Source organism: Urocitellus parryii (assembly GCF_045843805.1).
Source record: "Urocitellus parryii isolate mUroPar1 chromosome 13 unlocalized genomic scaffold, mUroPar1.hap1 SUPER_13_unloc_15, whole genome shotgun sequence".
NCBI classification, from domain to species: domain Eukaryota; kingdom Metazoa; phylum Chordata; class Mammalia; order Rodentia; family Sciuridae; genus Urocitellus; species Urocitellus parryii.
The window spans coordinates 959,219-978,710 of NW_027551767.1; the positions used below are offsets into that span (position 1 = coordinate 959,219).

Sequence of the window (19,492 nt, forward strand, 5' to 3'; positions counted from 1 at the left end):
ATCCCAGAGAACTTGTTCTAGAAAGTTCTTCAGGTTTCATAGGAGATGGGGGCACAACACAAACAGCACATCCACACACAAAGAAAGAAGCCAGGAGGAGGCATCTCCTGCTCCACCTCAGTCCCTTGGCCCCTCCTAGAGCCGAGATGTTGTCAAAGCCCTGTCTTCTGACTGAATAAGTCTCCAGCAGAATCCAGGCTGGGCCACACTTATAAAAGAAGGACAGAAAGCTCCTGTGTCTCTCTCTGAGAGGTTTCTCTCTACTTCGGGGAAGAAGGACTTCAACTTACAAGTGATGAGCTAGTAAGATGGGTTTCCAGTGAACACCAGAAGCTGCAGTTTACAGAACCAAATGGTTATTCTCTTCCTGACTGGAAAACAAGTGTGGAGTTGGAGCTTGAATAAGAAAACTTTGGCCTCAATTGGAACCTCTGCAGTATACAATTTTTTTTTTTCATCCATTCACTCAAATGCTATTTTCTGAGATGATTGTGGTCCAGGCACTGTGCTGCGCACCAGAGATGCTGAAATGAGAGCTGAAAGGGACTGACATCAGGCTTCCTCATTCTAGTGGGAAGTGATAAATCAAGTCAAAGAGCAAAGATTTGGAATCATTTGCACTTGGACACCTAGTGACATTTCAAAGTCAACTGTGCATATACTTCAACTCATGGATTTCTCCGGAAACTTTATCCACCTAATACCTTCCCCAACTCAACTGATGGCAACTCCATCCTTCCAGCTGCTTAGGTCAAAAGCCCTGGGACGATCTTTGACTCCTCTCACCTTTCATCTAATCCTCAGCAAACCTCTTTGTCAGATTGGCTTCAAAATCTATTTAGAATTTGCCCTCTCTTCACCTCTTTCTCCACCACCACCTGGAACAGAGCCACCAACTATCCGTCTCCTGGATTATTTTGCTAGCCCCCTAATTGATATGACTGCCTCTATTCTAGAGTTTATATGCATAATCATAGCAATGTGCTAGGGTCTTTGTTTCTAAACAGGCCTCAGAGCCATGGTTTATCATCACGATTTCCTTCCTTCACTGTATTTGCGACCCTGGGAAGCCCATCTAATAGGCCTGGCCACATATGGTTTGGATCTTGCTAAAATGAAAATCTTCATTACTCTCACAAAGAATTCCGACCAACAGAGGACAAAGTTGAACTAGGTGCTGGAGGAATGTCATCACAATTATCAACCAGTAGGAAGGACTGGCTTTATTTCAACAGAGAGAATATGGGGAATTGCTTAAGAAGGGGATGGAAGATTGAAAAAGCAAATGGAACGTTGGGAAAACATAGTGCTGATAACCACAGGAATCAGAGCCCCCACTTCTGTAAGACTTGGGGAGCAAAGGAAACAGGTTAGAATAAAATAAACTGAGAAGGCTGGAGGAGGGGGTCCTGAGCAGGGGAACCCAGAGCTCTGAGGGGAGGGTGCGTCTCCACTTCCCTCCCTGAGCAGGAGGAAGGAGTGTTGTGCTGAGGCAGGTCTAGGATGAGGGAGAGCGATGTTGTTGCCAGGGTGGAGAAGCGCTGATGAGGGAGACAGCTCACAGGCAGGAAGAAACAGGTCTCCTGCTTCTCCTTCTGCCCTCAGGGGTCTCCCTATCTGCAGCACCTGACACAGAAGCCTCAGCAGGGCATATAATGGTGAATTCAGAGCTAAGAGACAGTAACTTAATAATTAGATTGATTTTTTTTTTGTCTAAACAATGCCACATATTTCCTTTGCTCCCCCAGTCCTACAGAATTGAGGGCTCTGATTCCCGTGGTTATCAGTACCATTGCTTTATCAATTTTCCCTTTTGCTTTTTCAATCTTCCATCCCCTACTTAAACAATTCCACAGTGAACATTACAATGCACCCTCAGGTTCCAGTTCATCAAGTCAGGGTCAAGAAGGACAAGATGTGGCCTGGACATCTCCTAGAGATCCTGCACTTCTGTTTGAAGAAAACCATGAATTTATGTTTCTTAGCATGAGGGGTGGCTGTATCATCAAGCAGAAATGTTCACTGATGATGTTTGTTTTGAGGTTAAGTAAGAGAAGAAGGGCCCATCCCAAGGCATCAACTTCTCCCCACTGCTCTGTGCCATGAGGGGGATTTTTCTAGAAACAAAAATAACAAATTATGTTTAAAAGCTTCATCACTTAACCATAAATTCATTATATTTAACAAAAAGGTACTTTATACCATAGAAGTCCCCACACCAGCACTACTTAAAGAATGGTCTGCGGGCTCACATCAGTCTGCAAACTGTCCACAATGAGATAAGAATGGAAATTGAGAGTAAATGGTCAGATGCATTTTGGACAATTAACATTGTCATCAAGTCCAAGCACATGACCAAGCATGTGAGTCCACTCAAGTGTCATGGAACACTTGGTTTGAGTTGCAGGTGGCATGAGCCACTAACTAATGACCACATTACAACAAGTGATGCTTTAAGGTTTGTTTGGCAATCTTTAGCCAAAAATGCTTAAAAATCAAAGCAACTGAAAGTGTATATTTATTTTTCTAATTTATTTCTTTTACCATGAATTTATTTTTTATTCAAGCCTTTCAAAATTTAAAGCTTAACATTATCATCTAACTTGGAGGCATAAAAATTTGCATTGTGTATTCTTCAGCCTGAATTACAGGCTGGAAAACAAACCCCATTGGAAATTTTTTGTCAAGAAATTACTGTAGATATATCAGCTTCCTTTCCCAACATCATTTTAGACTGGTTTTTCAATCAGGAGTTTTGTAAAAGAGAGCTGAGAAGCTTATACATTATCCCTTGTAAATGGGACAATTATCAATATGAACTAGCTGAAAAAAATTAAAAGAATCTTACTCATTTATTATATTATAAACCTTAATACTGATAAAACAGTGTTCATTCAAAATGCGGGTCTAAGTGTTTAGTACAGAAAATCACCACTTACCTATCTTTTTACTATTTGGTTAGTTATAGCTGCAGAACTATGAAAGTTGAATTTAACAATGAGTCTCCATACTAAATGCCCTAGGCACATTTTCAATGAATAATGGGTACTGTCTTCATAATGCTTTTAGTTTTCCCTATGTTTGTTCCTATATTTTAAAATGCAATTTAATGTCTGTTGAATCCAATAAAATTTGATATTATATTTTAGTTTCCTTTGCTTTTCATTTTATTTTTTCTCATAATTTGGTGTTATGGTATTTTATAAAAATATTGACTCATGATGAATTGATAAAAATGCAAAATATGACCAACCAGTTATCACTGAGAGTTGAGAAGTACCACTCTATGTGTCTGTAAAGCCCCAGAGGCTTGGCTGGCTGTTGTCATCTGGCTGAGCCTTCCCTCTTCATCCCTGGGACAATTATGGTGGGTGGGGATTCCATCCTTGAGAGCACAGCCACTGACAGGGACCAGGGGCTAGACCACAGCTGATGGGCTGAGGGGCCTACTTACCTGTTTCCTGAGTCCTGCAACTTTACCTGCTTTGGCTGGTTGGTTCCAGTTTCTGCGGAACACCAGAACAGCTGAGAATACAGTACAGCTGCTTTTTCCGGGGCCTGAGGGTGGCAGGAGACACCACTGTTGGGGGTCAGGCACCCAGGAGAGGCAGGGGTTGGATATGGCTACAGCTATTCAAGGCCTTAGTGTCACAGGTAATAGAGGCCCCGAGGAGGACTGTGGGCTTATATATTTTGGGATGTGGAAGAACAACACATCTCTTTTCTGTTCTTTCTCTTCTAAAAAGAGGTCCCTAAACTTTTGGCTGTACTTCAGAAATATCCTCTTCCAATGGCTTCCCTGGAAACTCATGAAAACCTTGATGGATTCTGCCTTGCTTTTCATGTTCCAGGTTCCTCTCTTGCTTCCTTTTCCTGGATTTGTCTCATCTGCTATGTGTTGCTGAGCTGCTGGTCCCCAAGTTGCTGATCTAAGCTACAGGTCCAGATTTCCCTCACTGGTTTAAGTTCTTTGGGGCTTCAGAGCAAGATTAGCCTAGCATGGTGTATGCTAGATACCATTCAACAAACATTTTAGTCCTGGATTTAATCACTGTGCTGGGCTTTATGGGGCTTGGAAAATACAGGCTAAATGTTAAGGCAAGGGCTGGGGCTGTAGCTCCGTAGTCGAGTGCCTGCCTAGCATGCATGAGGCACTGGGTTCAATCCTCAGCATCACATAAAAATAAATAAAATAAAGGCATTCTATCCATCTACAACTACAAAAAAAAAATAAATGTTAAGGAGGAAAAGGGTCATAATGCCTGTAACTTATTTGCAAATGTTTGGGGGGCAGGGTGTAAAAGGAAGATGCATTAATTAGGTGGGCTAATTTCAAAAGGTAGGAAATACCCTAATAACACAGAGCATTTTGTAAAGTATTTTTTAAGATGCTTTCCTTTGATCCTGGGTATGGCAGGAGGGTGTGCAAGTGGTTTCCTCTCAATCTGTGATGTTTCTTCTCTTACATCCACACCCGTGGGTAAGTGGTCTTCTTGGCCAGGAATGCCTCCCTGCACTTCACCCGGAGGACATCAACCAGGCTTCACAACTTCCTGCCCCCAAAGCAGAGGGACTCATTCAAATGTCCCCATAACCAGTTCAACTGCCCACGCACAGGGAGGCCCTCTCTGGATCCCCAGAGGAGCATGGAACTGAGATATGACTGAGTGGGAAGAGTGGGAAGAACCCTGAATCTGGTGGGAAGACCTGCAACCTAGGGAGTCCTTGCCGGCCTGGCATTGCCCACCTACCCCCCAAGGCAACTGCAGCCTCCAGAACCCACTGACGCTCTAGAAAGGATCCGGAATGTGAGGGGCCGAGTCTCCTCCATTGGCATTTCCTCCCACCGTGCACCCATGACAAACTGTTTCCTGGCAGGTGGTGGTGTAGAGGGGTTGGGAGGTTCAGCTCCTGCCCTGGATCTCTTCTTCTTAGGAAAGCAAACCCCACATACCTGATCTTGTGCTTCCATCATTAGAGCCAATTCATTCAAGTTTTCTGCTGGCTCCAAGTGCCCTCTACTGGCTACAGGAAATATATTCTCCCATGATTTTAAAATTACAACCCTCCCCCGCTACACACACACCACCTCAATTCAATCCCTAATATAAGCCTTGCAATCAGTTCAGATAATTCAGATAGACTTTTCCTCTCCTCCAACTTTTCCCAGGGTGGTATCATATCTGGGTGGAGGCACTTGGTAGAGCTGTGGGGGAGGCTGTGTTATTTCCTTTGTAGTGTTTGCAAGGCCTCTTTGGACATACCTGCCTGCCTACCTGCTCCTAGGCAATGTATCGAAGTGACTCCCACACGGATCTGGGGCCAGGTGCTTTGAGATCTTCTGGTACTTCCCTGTTGAGGCCCACCTGCTGCCATTTCTAACTTTCTCATTGCCCAATGTGGTTGCTGCCCCATGATGGGTGAGAGTCACCCATTGTGGAAGGGTTCTAGCACATCCTCACTTTCCCAGGCTCCCTGCAAAACTAGCTCATCTGTCCTTGGATCCTCAGGCTCATCCGGGGCTTCTCCTATAACCTTGGACTCAGCTCATGGACAGGGATAGATGAAGGGCTTTTACATCTGATGTAAGTGGAATCCTTGTCCAAACTCCTCCTTCCCTTGTCTACTTGAAGAACATTTATCCAGTTCTTGTCCTAGGTGATTGGCAAGTGGGATTAGCAGGGTCAAATAAGCAAAGAAAAGAACTGGCTCAGCAAGTTTCCCTTCCAGATTGTTTGGTCTTACTCCAAACATACACTTAGGTTTTTCTTTCATCATAACCAGAAACCAAGAATTTGACATCTTTATTTTTATTTTTGGGTCCTGGCAACAGTCTCTTTGACAATTCCCCCCTGGAGCCACAGTCCCCTGGTTGAACTCTCTGGGCAGGGGAGTTGCTTGGGACCCACACAAAGAATTTCAGCAGAGAACAGGAAAGAAACAGAACCACCTCAGACATCCTCCTGCCACACCCACATGACAGAAGAATGCACTTTGTAGACTGTGAAACCTCTATTAGGATGCTTCCAACTTTTTAAGATTAACATTTTTTTTTTTGCATCTTCTTTTTGAAAAACTTTTTTTTTTTTTTTTTTTTTTTTTTTTTTTTTTTTTTTGCTTTTTTCCAAAAACACTTGAAAGTGACTTGTGGACATGAAGTGCCTTTATGTTAATTCATTAGCACACATCTCCTAGGAAACAGGCCAGGCTCTCTTATATCCACAGTATAAATTATTGAAATTTCATATTGATGTAATATTTTAAAATATATGCTCTATATTCAAATTTCTCGGACTGTCCCAACATTACCTCTTTAAAGCATCTTTTCCAGTTCCAATTCAGATCTGAGTTGTGTTAGTTGTCTCTTTATCCTCCTTTAATACAGAACGTTTCGACCTTTCATTCACGTCATTGCCGTTTTCAAAAACACAATATTGTATCACCTTCATGATTCAGGTTTTGCATTTGTGGCAGGAACAGCACAGAAATAATGTGTGTGCCTTCCAATATGTCACACATCAGGGGACACTAGTATCACTTTGTCCCATTTTGGGGTAATGAACCTCACATTTCATGATGAACTTAAAGTGGGGTGTCACAATTCTCTCCACTGCAAAGATGCTAGCCCCCACCTTTTGTAAATTAATAAACATTCTGTAGGAAGATATGACTCTCCTGCTCCCTAACAAATTCTCACCCAATGGTTTTAGTATCCATTCCTGTCTGAATTAGCTATGAGAATTATAGCTGAACCTGGTAGGTCTTTCTAAATTCCCACTTGATAAATTGGGAAGAACAACACCAGGTCACCAGGCCTCAAAGCCTTGCCTGCCCCTGCTGAGCAGATAAACCACCCATTCTTTCTCTACCCTTCAAGCAAGTTAGAATGAAGTTGTCTGGCCTTCTCAGGGAGAGCCTGGGCAGGGAACCAGCCCTCCTGCACAGAACTCCCACCCTACACAGCAGTTCTCAGACTTCAGTGTGCCCTAGAATCACCTGGAGGGCTTTTTAAAACAGCTCCCTGTTCCCTCCCCTGGGGATTCTGGGACACCCTCCAAAAATCTTACTGGTTTGACACAAATGCTTAGTTAGTTCTCTTTCAGATGACAGGTCTAACACAGGTTCATGGGGAATACACATTTACGTACTTGGAGATGCTGGATGATGGAGACTCCACCATTCCAGTGTATGGCTTTGAACTTTAACCCACAGGAAGAGAGGAGCATGCAGAACCGTGCCTGGGATTCCTGCTGTTCACAGCCCACTGGCCTGCTCAATGGCAGTGGCTGGGAAATATGGTGATCAGATGGACTCTTTGGTGAGTATCATGGTTTCTTTGACCCCACAGCATTCCATTATCCTACCAGCAAATGATCACATGGGCCTTCTGTGATCCTCACTTTTCTATTCATGGGTCTTTGCACCAGCTCCTCTCTCTGCCCAAACACACCCAGGCCAGATCTCACATGGCTGATTCAATGCCCCTCCCTGGAGAGGCTTTCCCTGACTGCCCAATCAGAAGTGGCTGCCCCTCCCTCACACCCCTCTGCTGTAATTCTCTGCATAGACTTTCTTATTCTGTAGGGTGTTGTCCTTCTCCATTCAGTAGATTGCATACTCCATGACAGCAGGACTCCTCTTGTTCATCACTGTCCCTCTAGTACCTAAAACATCTGGCACATGGTAAGTGCTCAAAAAATACTTTCTCAACTGATTAACCCCAAGGTGGATTACTATCCTCATTTCACAGATTCAAAAGTGAGGGCCTAAAGAGGACAAGTGGTTTTCCTGAGGTCGCACCAATACCGAATGGTGGTTCCTGGTTTTAATCTATGTGCCATGTCCCACTAGCGCTGGCAGGGTTTCACAGCCTTCATCTAACAAGGTGGCAGAATAAGTTGCATCCGATCCTTTCCTTCTTCTCTCAACTGCCCCTCGGGTGGGCCTCCACTGTTCTTGGTTCTTAAGTCTCTTAACATGACTCCCCAGAAGGCAGCTGGTAATGTTTGTCTGGGAACTGGTTTCACAGACGTGCTCACATATGTGGGAAATCACATAGATGCAAGCTTTTTTCACTCCAGTGCTGTGATAGCGAAAGATTCGAACTGACTCCATGACCATCTGTACTGCACAGAGGAACAGGGTGTAGCCCTGAGAAGGGAATCATATTTTGACTGGGAAAGTGTCTCACCATAAGATATGGTCTCCTGTAGGAAGAAAGGGAGGCGATCGCAGCACGGGCGGTGTATGCCTTTCATTTACTTTCCCCAAAAGAGATGAACACCCTCAAGTCTGAGAAACCCATCTCCTGGATGATAAGATGAGAAGACACTAGTCAGGAAACTAGGGTGGTTTCCATCATTTGAATTTATTTTATTGATACTTGTTAGTGAATAAAATTTTATTGATTTTTTTGATGCATTACAACTCACTTTTTGGTAGTGGTTGCATAATGTTGATCATTTAATTTATTTACTATACTAAATACTGCAACCTCTGAATTGCCCATTTTTACACTGGTGTTCCTGATGGGTGGGTCCTCTCTGAATACATAAAGTGGTCTGATCAGTCCATGGTTTTTCATATTCCTTTGTTATTCAACCTACTGCTTTAAAATACATTCAAATAAAAAGGTGTAAGTTACTTGCAGAGAGTAAGGACACACTAGGATGAGGGGAAATTGAGAACATAACCAGCACTCTCACAGTCAGAGGACAAATGGTTTTGAAATCATGGGACCGAAGCTGGCTCCTCAGGGACTTCCTCAAAGAATCCTTGGTGGACGTAAGGTTAAACTCACTCAACTGAAGCTCACATCTTTAGCTGGGACGGAGGGCACAGAATGACAATTTCATGTATAGAGGATATTATCCTTCCACAAATATCCGGAACAGGTGGTCATGGAACACCTTGGTGGGCAGTGTTCCCAGATGAGAAAAAATAAGTTATCTGCTTGGATTGCAATGCCACAGATACACAGACTGGAGCTGGAAGGGTATTTGCTTAAAATAGGACACACACGGGTAATAAATAAAAGTTCACAACTTAATCGGCTACAGCAACAAGACCAGGCTCTCTTGTGGGCTTGTGGTTCTTTTCATAAGCACCTCTAATCTCTCCCTAAGCACAAAAGGAGGCACAAGGAGACTAAGGGCTTTGGGGGAAGAAACTATCTCACTGTGACCATCCTGTTTTGAAACAAGAGGGCAAATGTGTGGGCACTGAATGGCGACCCGATGAGTAAGAGTGGGTTGCCCATTTCAGAGCAAGAGCTTGAGCCAGCAGAAGGCCGATGCCTAATTCCTGCCCTGACCAGGTGGGTATGGTTTAGCTGGGTTTCTTCTCCTTTACCTTTACGGTTGACGAATTTCTTGAAGAAGTCTTCTTCCTATCCCCTTTCCTCAGTCCTGTTGTTAGAGTTGTCTTGGGTCTGGCCTTCAATTAACCTGCTTGTGACACTGGGTCCCAGAAATAAGCTGCTCTCTCATTAGCAACTCTGTGTGTTTGAAATTTGCATTTTGGTGTCATGGAACCAAACAGACAACAGACACTGCCGGTACCATGGCTTCCCTGCGTGTATCTATAAAAAAAAAAAAAAAAAAAAAAAGGAAAAAATAAAACAAAACGTCACACAGAACACAGAGGGACTGCTGAACAAAGCGGTGGGAGTGTGAATACATTCTCTTCCGGGTCAGCCATGTGGCCTGACAGCTGATTACAAAACACAAGATGACTTCAAGTTGTAGGCATGAAAAGAAAAGATCACACCTAGAAAAGGGAAACAACTGTCCACTGAGGCAGAGTAGTGGCGGTCTTGAAGAAGCTGGGCCACCCGTAAAAGAAAGAAAAGCTCTTTGTAAAAAGCTATGCCAGGTGCGTGTGGCCAGGATGGAGGCCCCTTAGGCTCTTAGGGTGGGCGAGGCATCCAAGGACACCCCGGGGCGCCAGATGCATTATGATCTGGGCTGCTTGACAGCCCCTGGGGTGCGGTGGGGAGCTGTCAGGCATGGGATTCACTGGTTCCTATCCATGGGATAAGAACACACTTGGGAGTTTCAGTGCTTCTCAAAAGGAAAGAAGAAAGGACACCACCATTCCCAGACTCCACAAGGGAAGTCCTCACCAGAGGACAGCGTGGGGGCACTTCCTGTGGGACTGGAAGAAAGGGCGGGGCAGACACAAGGTCTCCAAGTCCTATGTACACACTTGACAAAGTTCCACTCTTCCCCCTTAGGCACAAGGTTGATTTGTCTAGCTCAGGAGGTGGACAGGGACGGGAAGAGGGGGAGAGTCCACTGCAGGGGGAAGGGGAGGCAGGGAACAGGGTGGAAAATGCCCATCTCCTCCGGGGCACAGGTCCCCCAACCTCACCGCAAGCTAGTTTGTTTGGGGAGCTTAGCACCCATCAAGATGCCCGAGGTGAGAGTCACAGGGGCTTTCATCTGCGTGCTGGATCCCACCATGGTGGGGAAGCTGCGATTCCATCGGATGCCACTGTTGAGCTGCAGTCCACCAATGGCACTGGTGACGGTGGGACATCCGAAAGGCAGGCCCTCGGGTACCAGGCCTCCAGGAACAAGGGCTTGTGCTGGCCCTGGGGGCCCCTGAGGAGAGGTCCCTGATCTTCAGTCAAGGTGGGGACATGGGCTCGCCCTGAGTTCACCACTTTGGCCACCCCAAACCTCCTGACTTTGTCCACGAGGTTGAGGTTGGAGACGGACACGTCCGTCTGGCTCTCGCTGCTCCTGACGTTCTTCTATTCTCTCACCTCCCTCAGGATGGAGCTGGCTGGCTTGGAAGCCAGGAAGCTGTCGTAGGGATGGCTCCTGCACTTGAACTCAAAGGAAGGCGGGGAGGACGTGGGGGTCTGCAGAGGCGAGTTCGGAGGGGTAGAGGGGATCACAGCCATCTTGGGAGTGTAGGAGTGCAGGAGGGAGCCCCGGGCAGCCCTGTCCCAGCTCTGTGGGTCATACACAGCCGCAGAAATGCCCCGCTCCTTGAGCAGCCACACCAGCCCCAGGGATGTGCTCATGGTGGTCGTGGACTCCCGGATGTTAGTGAAGGACTCGGCCAGGCTCAGTCTCCGTGGAGTGCACGGCGTGGCCACTGGTGTGGACTTCAAGTGGCTAGTGCTGCCACAAGCTGGGGTCGGGGCCGAGTTAAGGCTGAAAGGAAAAGATGACAGGTTACCCATCAGAAATGCCCGTGAGCACCAGGGGAAGGGTCAGTGGTCATTCCATAGGCTTGGACCTGGGACATAATAGGAGGACTCCCTGCAATGGGAGCCCCAGACACCTCTGTCCACATCTGTTTCTTCCCCTCACCCATGGAGGCTTGGGAATCCCTTAAGTAGGGCCCTGGTGTGAGTTGATGGAAGATGCATGTGATTCTCTTTGCTCTCCTCTGCTGGATGGTATAACTGTTCCCTTTGCAGACCAAGAAACAGCTCCAAGTTTAGGTGGCTTCTTAGTCACACCTGGGTATTAAGTGGATAACCCAGATTTAAAGTCTGAGTGACCCCAATGCTCTCAGATGGGGAAAGAAGTTCATTGGCAAAGAGGCCTTCCTCCCCCACCAAATCCACTCAAATTCCAGTGTTCCCTCCTAATCCCTACTTCTCCCTCAGGCAAGACACTAACCAGAACCATGGGATACAATGGCTTATTTTAGAAATGGCAAAAATGGCCCCAGGGGTGGGCCAAGGCCAGGTGGCGAGCACCTTAGCCTACTGACCACTAGGACAGAGCTCCCTCCTCTGCACCTTGTTGCCCCTCACCACCTTCACATGCTGTCCAAACCCATTTTGATGAGCGGAGTTATGGGGTCAGTGGAAGGAAGCCATGCCCTGTATTATGGGACCTTCATTTACAGAGTTTCCCAGCTTCAGGCTCCCGAGTGACTAAAGGAAAGCTGAAAGATCCTTCCTTCACTCAGTGTCATGCTGAGAACCCCTAGGGGCCCAGCAGACAAAGAAGTCTACAGGAGGGGAAGCAGGGGGAAAGGCTTCTGGGTCTGCTTATGAAAACAAAGAAGACTGATTTTTAACAGCTGCTCCAGGGATGGGGGGGGCGGCAAATAGGCACTAGCCCTGCCCTGTTTCTGAATTAGTAGCCAAGGGCAAAGGAGTACCTCCTTCCAAAGGTCTCCTGGGACCTGCCCTCCAATTTGGCAGGGGCAGGTCAGGTGAGTGTCCCCAGCCTGGCCAGGGGAGGCCCCAAAACCATGGGCAAAGCACCAACCACATACAGGGAAGGTAGGGGACCCTTTCTGGAGCAGGTCCCTGGAGTGACCAAAGGGGCCCTTCCTGGGAAACAGTTTAACTGGAAATACAGGCTGGAAACACCATGTGGCTCCACACTCAGGTGACCTCCCCACTGGCCAATCAGCAAGGGCAGTGACCACAGAACAGGGCCATCTCCCACAAGCTAAGGTGGGAGTAAGCTGGCCGATCAGGAGTACTCTGAGAAATGTGAGATTAGAAACCACAGCATATTCCTGTGGTTGAAAATGTGGATTTTGTAAAGGCACAGGGAGAATTTTACAAATGTTGATGTATCATTAGGACAGGGTAAAAAAAAAAAATTCTAGACTTAAAACCTTGTGTGACCATCCTCAGGGAAATTTAATTGTGTTTCTGGCTACCTTTCTTTCCAACTCTGGTAAGAAAGCCCTTCCATACTCCTGACTTCCTATGGTTTTCCTGGTCCGGGACACAGCTGGGTGGTCTTCCAGATGAAGATCCACTTGGGTGCAGTCTGCATTCTGAGGCTGTAGTTAGAAAGGGCATCTAGTTGCCCTGCACCAGCCTTCATTGAGTTCTGTGGCTTTAAAGACAGCCTCTTCCAAACACAGAGCCACAGGATGGGAAAACCTGGTTCTTCTGGGCCAGAGGGGAGATGGAGAAGACAGAACTAAAATTTAGAGATCCACAGGATGAGACCTTCGGGTTAGGCCTGTATTAGCGCTGGCACTCGACTTGCTGGGGCAGTTTAGAGGGTTAGGGGTGTAGACGGTCAAGGCTCTGTTAGCCAGGCACAACCACAGAGACACATCCAAGCCTCAGTCCCCGGGTTAGTGGCGGCCACGCGTGCACACACAGCTCTTTCCATGTGACCTGCCAGGGCAGGCACTACTGGCCGTGTGCTCACCCCCTGCCTCGCCCGTGGGCTCAGACTCTCTGCCCTACATCTCCTCTCAGCTCAGCAGGGCACAGGGCTGCTTCGTGGTCCTCCTCACATGACCTGTGGAGAATTATTCATAGTTGAAGGTGCTCCTGGGATGGCTGCTCCCTCTAAGCTGGCCCTTCTCACCACTCTCCCTTTCAGCCTTACCTTCCATAAACCTCAGAATCTTGCTTGACTGCACCACAGAGGGAACGGCAGAGGGGGGCATTCTGTTATGTTGGGGAGACCACTTTCCCTTTCACTGGAAGGTGTGGAGGGAAGTTGTGCAGCTGATCAAGCCAAACAGACCAACCCACGACATACAAGGCCTCTTTCCAGATGCTGCACTAGAAGGAATTGACCAGGCTGGGCTCTGGCTTGGTCTTGGAGTTTTATCATTCGGGTCATTATAGTCTGGCTGTGGTGCATGGTTCCTGGGGCCTGTTCCAGAGGTACAAGGGCTTCCACAGAGCTCCGTAACTCCACCATGAAAGAATGCCATGCTCTACTGGCAAGCTCTGGGGCAAACATCCAGCAGATTTGGCTGCAGGTCTGTTGGATTTCAATTGTTCGCCTGTTTGGGAAGGGCCTGAGAGTAATTCCAGGGCCAAGAAAAGGGCAATGAAAGGTGGGTTGAGGTTTCTCCATCTGTGCTGCATCTGAATCAACAGGAGCTTCAATTCAAAAGCAAAGATCTGACTCAGCACAGATGACTATAAATGCTCCTAAAATGCTCAAGCTGGCTAGAGTTGGCTTTTGAATGCGCTCCTTGACCACACTTTGCTCCATAGAAGGCCTTGAAGGAAAGGGAGTGCCCGGGTTCACCCCACCTCTGCCCACCAGGGGCCAGGGACCCTTACCTTGGTGTGACCCGTGTGAGCTCGTCTGAAGGATGCAGGATGCGACAGGTGGTGAAGGTGAAGGTGGAGTTGGTCTGTGACATGCACTTCCCAGGGTGGTGCGCTAAATCGGGGAACAAAACATATTCCTTGCATCCAAGTATACCATGGTAAAAACAAAACTCCAGCACAGCCCTGAGCAGATGCAAGAAGTGATGAGCTACTTTCTTAACTGTATCTGGGTGAGGAAGGTGGTCCCTCAAAAAACGACCACATTTTTGAGCACTGGTCTGCAGAACATCAGATCCCAGCTTCTGGCCCAATCCAGACAGGGTTCCTCATCATATTCCTGGGCCAGTAGTGGATCCAGTTCCAGGGGGAGTTGCTAATGGGTCTTGGGGGTAAATTTGGTTTTACTCCACAGAGGTCAGGATCTGCTTTCTTCTTTTGTTGCTTTACATGGGTAAACAGGTGCCAAAACTCGGCCCAGGGGAGGGGATGGAGTGGGCGGGGAGAGGCACTTGGCACCTGGCAGTTAGGCAAGGCTTGTGCTGCTCCCTTTTCTGCTCACACAAAAAGGGGCACGGGAAGCTGGCTCCAATACTGTCCACCTGTGATTGACATGGTGGGAGGTGGTGATCTCAGCAGCCTCAACAGCAACCTGGCAAGAGTTCCAGAGATCAGGGCCCTCTGGGGTGCCCCAGCTTCAGGACAGTGTCTGACACACAGTGGTGCAAGTGGCATCACTGCTTCCTCCTTGACACCTCCTTCTAGCTCCTTTCTTGCCATTTCTAGGATGTCTGATTTCAAGTGAAGTCGAGAGAGCAACAAGGGATCCTCAATTTATTTCCTTTTAATGTTCTAACAGGTGGTTGTTGAGGCGGCTGAAGATTGTGGTCTGGAGCAAAGTAAAATCACAGGTATTAAGACCATGCATCAGAAAGCTGGTGAAGGAACAAGTAGTCATGAGACATCATGATTGTAGAGGTCATCCTCATTCATAACTCAAGCATTAGGGGAAAAAAAAGAAAAAAAGAAAAAAAAAAGAGGCTGCACCAAAAAGCATGCACAATGATGTCCTGGGATGATCCCCCGACCCTCCCCACCCACCTGTGCCCCTGCAGCAGCTCAGCCCCCCAGAGACCTCCTGGGAGAAAAGGGATTAGGATCTCAGAGGCCATGAGGAGTCAAAGGCCAGGAAGATTCCAAAGGCTGTGAACTAGAAACTTCTAGCTCCTTATGGGACGTTTTCTCTCGGGTTTGCCAAAAAAAAAAAAAAAAAGAAAGAAAAGAAAAAGGCAAACAAAACATAACTGATGGGTGCCCCAAACCCTACAGATCCACACACAGCTGACTGTGTCGTAAAAGAAAACCAGGAACCAGATGAAACAAACAACAAATGATAACCAAAAAAAAAAAAAAAATGGAGGCACATACATTGAAGGAAGTGAGGACAAAGCCAAAGCACAAAAATGGTGAGCGGGGCCAGAGGAGCAAGGCAAGACTGCTATGCCCCAACTGTGGTCTGGTGGGGCTCTGTGTGTCAAAGGAGGCTCCCGTGGCCCCTGGTAGGGCAAGCAGCCTCACAGCCACTGGGAGCTCCAGGCAAATGGGAGGGGGGGGGAACCATTTAAAATAGCCTTTATGAATCTTTGTTCCTCAAGAAATAAATGAAATGTTTCAAGAACTCAGATAACCGAGAAATTGCTGCAAGCCAAACAAAAATGGACGAAGCTATGAAGAGAAGGCAACCGAACAATCACGATTCTCTTGCTGCAATAAGGTCTAGAAACAGAAGCAACAGAAGGCCTGGAAAAGCCATCCCAAATATCAGGGATGATGGGTTATTCAGGAAGGAGAGGGGGGAAAAGCAGTCAACAGGTAGAATTAAGACAAAACAGTTGAAAGAGAGAGAACATTAAAAAAAAATCAAATAAGGCAAGGCTGAATTTAACATTAGCAATATACCCCCATCAAAACACATGGCCAGAAGATCAAATGAAAAGGTCACAAATGCACACTTTCTCCTCCACCCCATTAAGTATTAGATCTTTGATCACAACAGGTAGTGTAAGAAGGATGTTTTAGAGATACAGTTGCATCAACAGAAGCAAAACCCATCTTAAACAAATGGGTTTTGGGGATAAGAAAAGGCTGCTAAAAATTCAAAAGTCACCACTCCCCACCCAGAGCAATGGATAGCTTTAGAAGACCAAGGAAGATCAACGAGGGTCAAAAGTGCCAAAGCGGGAGATTCGGCCCCTCCAAAATACCACTGGTATGCCTGGATGCGGGAGCTCTCCCGTGTCACCATGGATGGCCTGGCCGCTGCTGCACCTCCCTTCCTTGGGATGACACAACACAGAGACAGTGAGTCACCTGGCGATGGGCTTGCCAGAGCTCCTCGTGCTTGCCACAGAGAAGCAAAGGGATGCTTGTGACAGCCCTGGGTGCAGGAAGAGAGGAGATTCCCAAACCAAGAGACACGTAAAACCTTCTTCTTGGCAGATAGCTGGGGCTCAGGGTGAGGGTTCACTCCTGAAGTCACCAAGACTATTTCACACACCAAAGCCCCTGCCCCTCTAAGGTTCTTTTCAGAAAATGGTAATGTGGGTTCATCTCATGCTGCTCACTTTGGGGACACGAAGGACAGGACTTCTTAGAATTAATGCTTTCTCTACTTAAATTCTTCTTCTCTCTCAACCTGACCAGAAGGTTCCTGGGTGCTACCGTGGATGGGGGAGGTATTACACTTGATCTCAGTCAAAAGGCTGAGAAGCGATTAATGTGCAGGGATTAAAATGCATTAATTTACATTTTCCAATAAAGAGCCCAGACTTTTCTTATATTCAATTGCTATTCCTCTCCCTGAATTCTGATGCTGATATAGAATTTGGTAAGTTTTAAACTCAGTTAATCCTCGATTATTCAAACTCTTCTACGCTGGCAAACTGTAGGTAGTTAGCTTGCACGTTTTTTTCTTCTGAAAACACATCACACATAAGCACAAGTCTTTGGCGAGCAGCAGGTTCATACACTGAGGGCTTTCTATGGCTGAAAGTCACCCTTCTCTCCTGTTCTCTGATTCAACCCTGGTGCGTTTTCTGCCTGGAGTGGTCCACTTGGCAAGTGGCGCTGACTGCCCATGCTCCATGATGCCTGGTCCTGACTGGAGAACTGAGTAACTGGGATTCTTTGGCTGCCACCAGTGGTAGTAACACAGCAGTGGAGTTGCCATATAAATCTGGATGGTTGCTGCCTTGTGGAGCAATCAGGCCTCCTGAAGACTCAGGCTAGAAAGCCCACTGCCTCTCTACAGCCCAAAACAGAGGAGAGGAACACACACAAGGCTGGGGATGGTCTGGTGGGCCCAGAATCTCCACAATGGCTGAAGGACGACTCCATCTGCTTGCCCACAAAACACATTGACTTATCCATTTTAATCAGTCCCAGTGGTGCTCCCCTCCCATCCTCTGGGAAGGGCAAATTTGAAACGTGCTAGGTTCAACAAAAGTTTTTTGCTCTCTAAAAGCCATCACAGAATCTAGTCCTTCAAAGAGCCCTGCATGAGACACAGAGCTATGGAAGAGAGCAACATTCACTGAGTGTGTCTCTAGGGAGATGTAGCACACACCCAGCTGCTTCAAGAGAGGTCTTTGAGATGGAGAAATACTGGCCATGCCATGCACCCAAACCATTTTTTTAAAGGCACATAAATAATTTCTAAAAATACCTGTGGTGCAAATTTCTTTTCAAATGCATCTCAAAATCTTGGAAACAGGGACCCCGTATTTGTGGTGGACGGAGGCCTTCTATTTTCTCTTCCCCACTCTTCATGGAAAGGACCAACTTGTGTGAAATGAAGGAAAGGATCTTGAGCTTTTTTCCTTTTCTTAACCTGACCATGTAGTGTTGAAGCTGCTGTCAGGACTTGGGTCTTTGTAATTTCTATAAATTCATAACCAACATACGCATACACTCCTCCCTGCACCAGTTATTCCAGTAGCTGCCACATTAAGGGTGGCACCCAGGGGCCAGGCTTTTCTATCCAAGCAAAAACAAAGCTACTGTCAGTAAAAGCCACTGTCAACCCAACTTAAAGGCACGGCTTGAACTAAGCCCTAAGAATATCAGTACATCTTTTTAAAATCCTTGGCTTGTAATGACTTTGAATTTTGCTTAAGGGGAAGAGGAGGGGAGAAGAAGGGTATCTCCCTGCCTGTCAGCTACATGAGAAATAGCTCCCTTTCCATTAACCTCTCCCCCCAACAAAAAAGGCAAAGCAATGCCTTAGAATTTCTGCCTAAAAGACTAAAATGCCAGGGCATAGAAAAATGCTTTAAAGATTTTCCTGTCACTTCATTATATAACTCTGCCTATGAATTTTTCTGGGGGAAAAAAGTTCCATGATGAATTCATACACAAAAAGCTCCATAAACTCTCATGTGCCCAACAATCCATCATTAATACCAATATGGTAAGAGCGATCAATGTGGTTTCAACTGCATTTCCCTTGGAGTGGGGGATATTATGAAGAGTAGGTTCAGATAAAGTGGCTCATCACTTTAAAAAAAATAAGATAAAAAGTGACTTTAAACTAAAAAGTACTATACAACTCTATAATGATGCTTTTTAAGCCCTTGCGTTCCAGGCCTCACATGGGCCAGGTAACTTCTCTGCTTCTCAAACATTTCTTGGACACAGCCCTGATCTGGTCTTGTAACTCAGAGGAAACTCCAGGGCCCCTGCTGGTCAGGCACATGGAGATTTTAAACCTCATCAGCATAGAATCTTTTTCCAGTTTCTGTACAACTTATTCTTGGTTTCTACAAAATTAAAAGTCTAGTCATCCTACTACACCAAGCTGTCTACTGTCTTTCATCTAAAAAGTATGTGATTTAAGAGGTGAACAATTTCACAGCACTGTGCAGAGGTCCAGAAAATCTCTCAAGTGCCCCTGGGGTATCATCTAGAGAAGAGGTTTTTTTTTAGATTGCTGTTAAAAGGGCAAGTACAAAAATCTCCATGGATCCTTTGGATGTCAACAAGCTGACCTGCATGCCCTCTGTCTTTTTGTCCGTCTCTCTGTGGCTGACACCAATAAGCAGGGGAGCTTGCCTGGCTGAGCTGTCTGGAGACCTTTCCTGCTAGCGTCTTCAAAGCCAGTCCAAGAGGGCACTCCTCTCTCGTACTGAACCCTGACAGGCGAGTGCTTCCACAAAGGCCCCTCCATGTGAGAAGAGTCAAGAGCTGATGCCCACCAGTCAGCACCCATGTGGGAGCCTCTAGACTCTGGAGGGACCTCCTGTGGTTCACCCAGGTAAGGACATCATAAAGAAACTGCTTTCAGCAAGTCCGCTGTGCTCTGGAAGTTCTAAGCAGGGCTGGCTCTATGCTGTTGCTTTTCGATTCTCCTTCTTCATTATTCGACTTCGAGGCTGCAGTTGGTTTGATCCACTCTGGCTTCCCATACATGCTGATGCAAGAGCA

General features: G+C 46.6%; 1 protein-coding gene across 1 annotated transcript in view; it reads right to left on the reverse strand.

Moving 5' to 3' along the window:
- Window positions 1–10,367: 10,367 nt before the first annotated feature.
- The window catches only part of LOC144251389 (trafficking kinesin-binding protein 1-like), a 49,519-nt gene continuing 40,394 nt past the window's right edge, over window positions 10,368–19,492 (reverse strand). Inside the window, 3 exon segments of the mRNA XM_077794345.1 lie at window positions 10,368–10,606; window positions 10,609–11,165; window positions 14,024–14,126. Of these exon segments, the coding sequence (XP_077650471.1) occupies window positions 10,368–10,606; window positions 10,609–11,165; window positions 14,024–14,126 (899 nt within the window).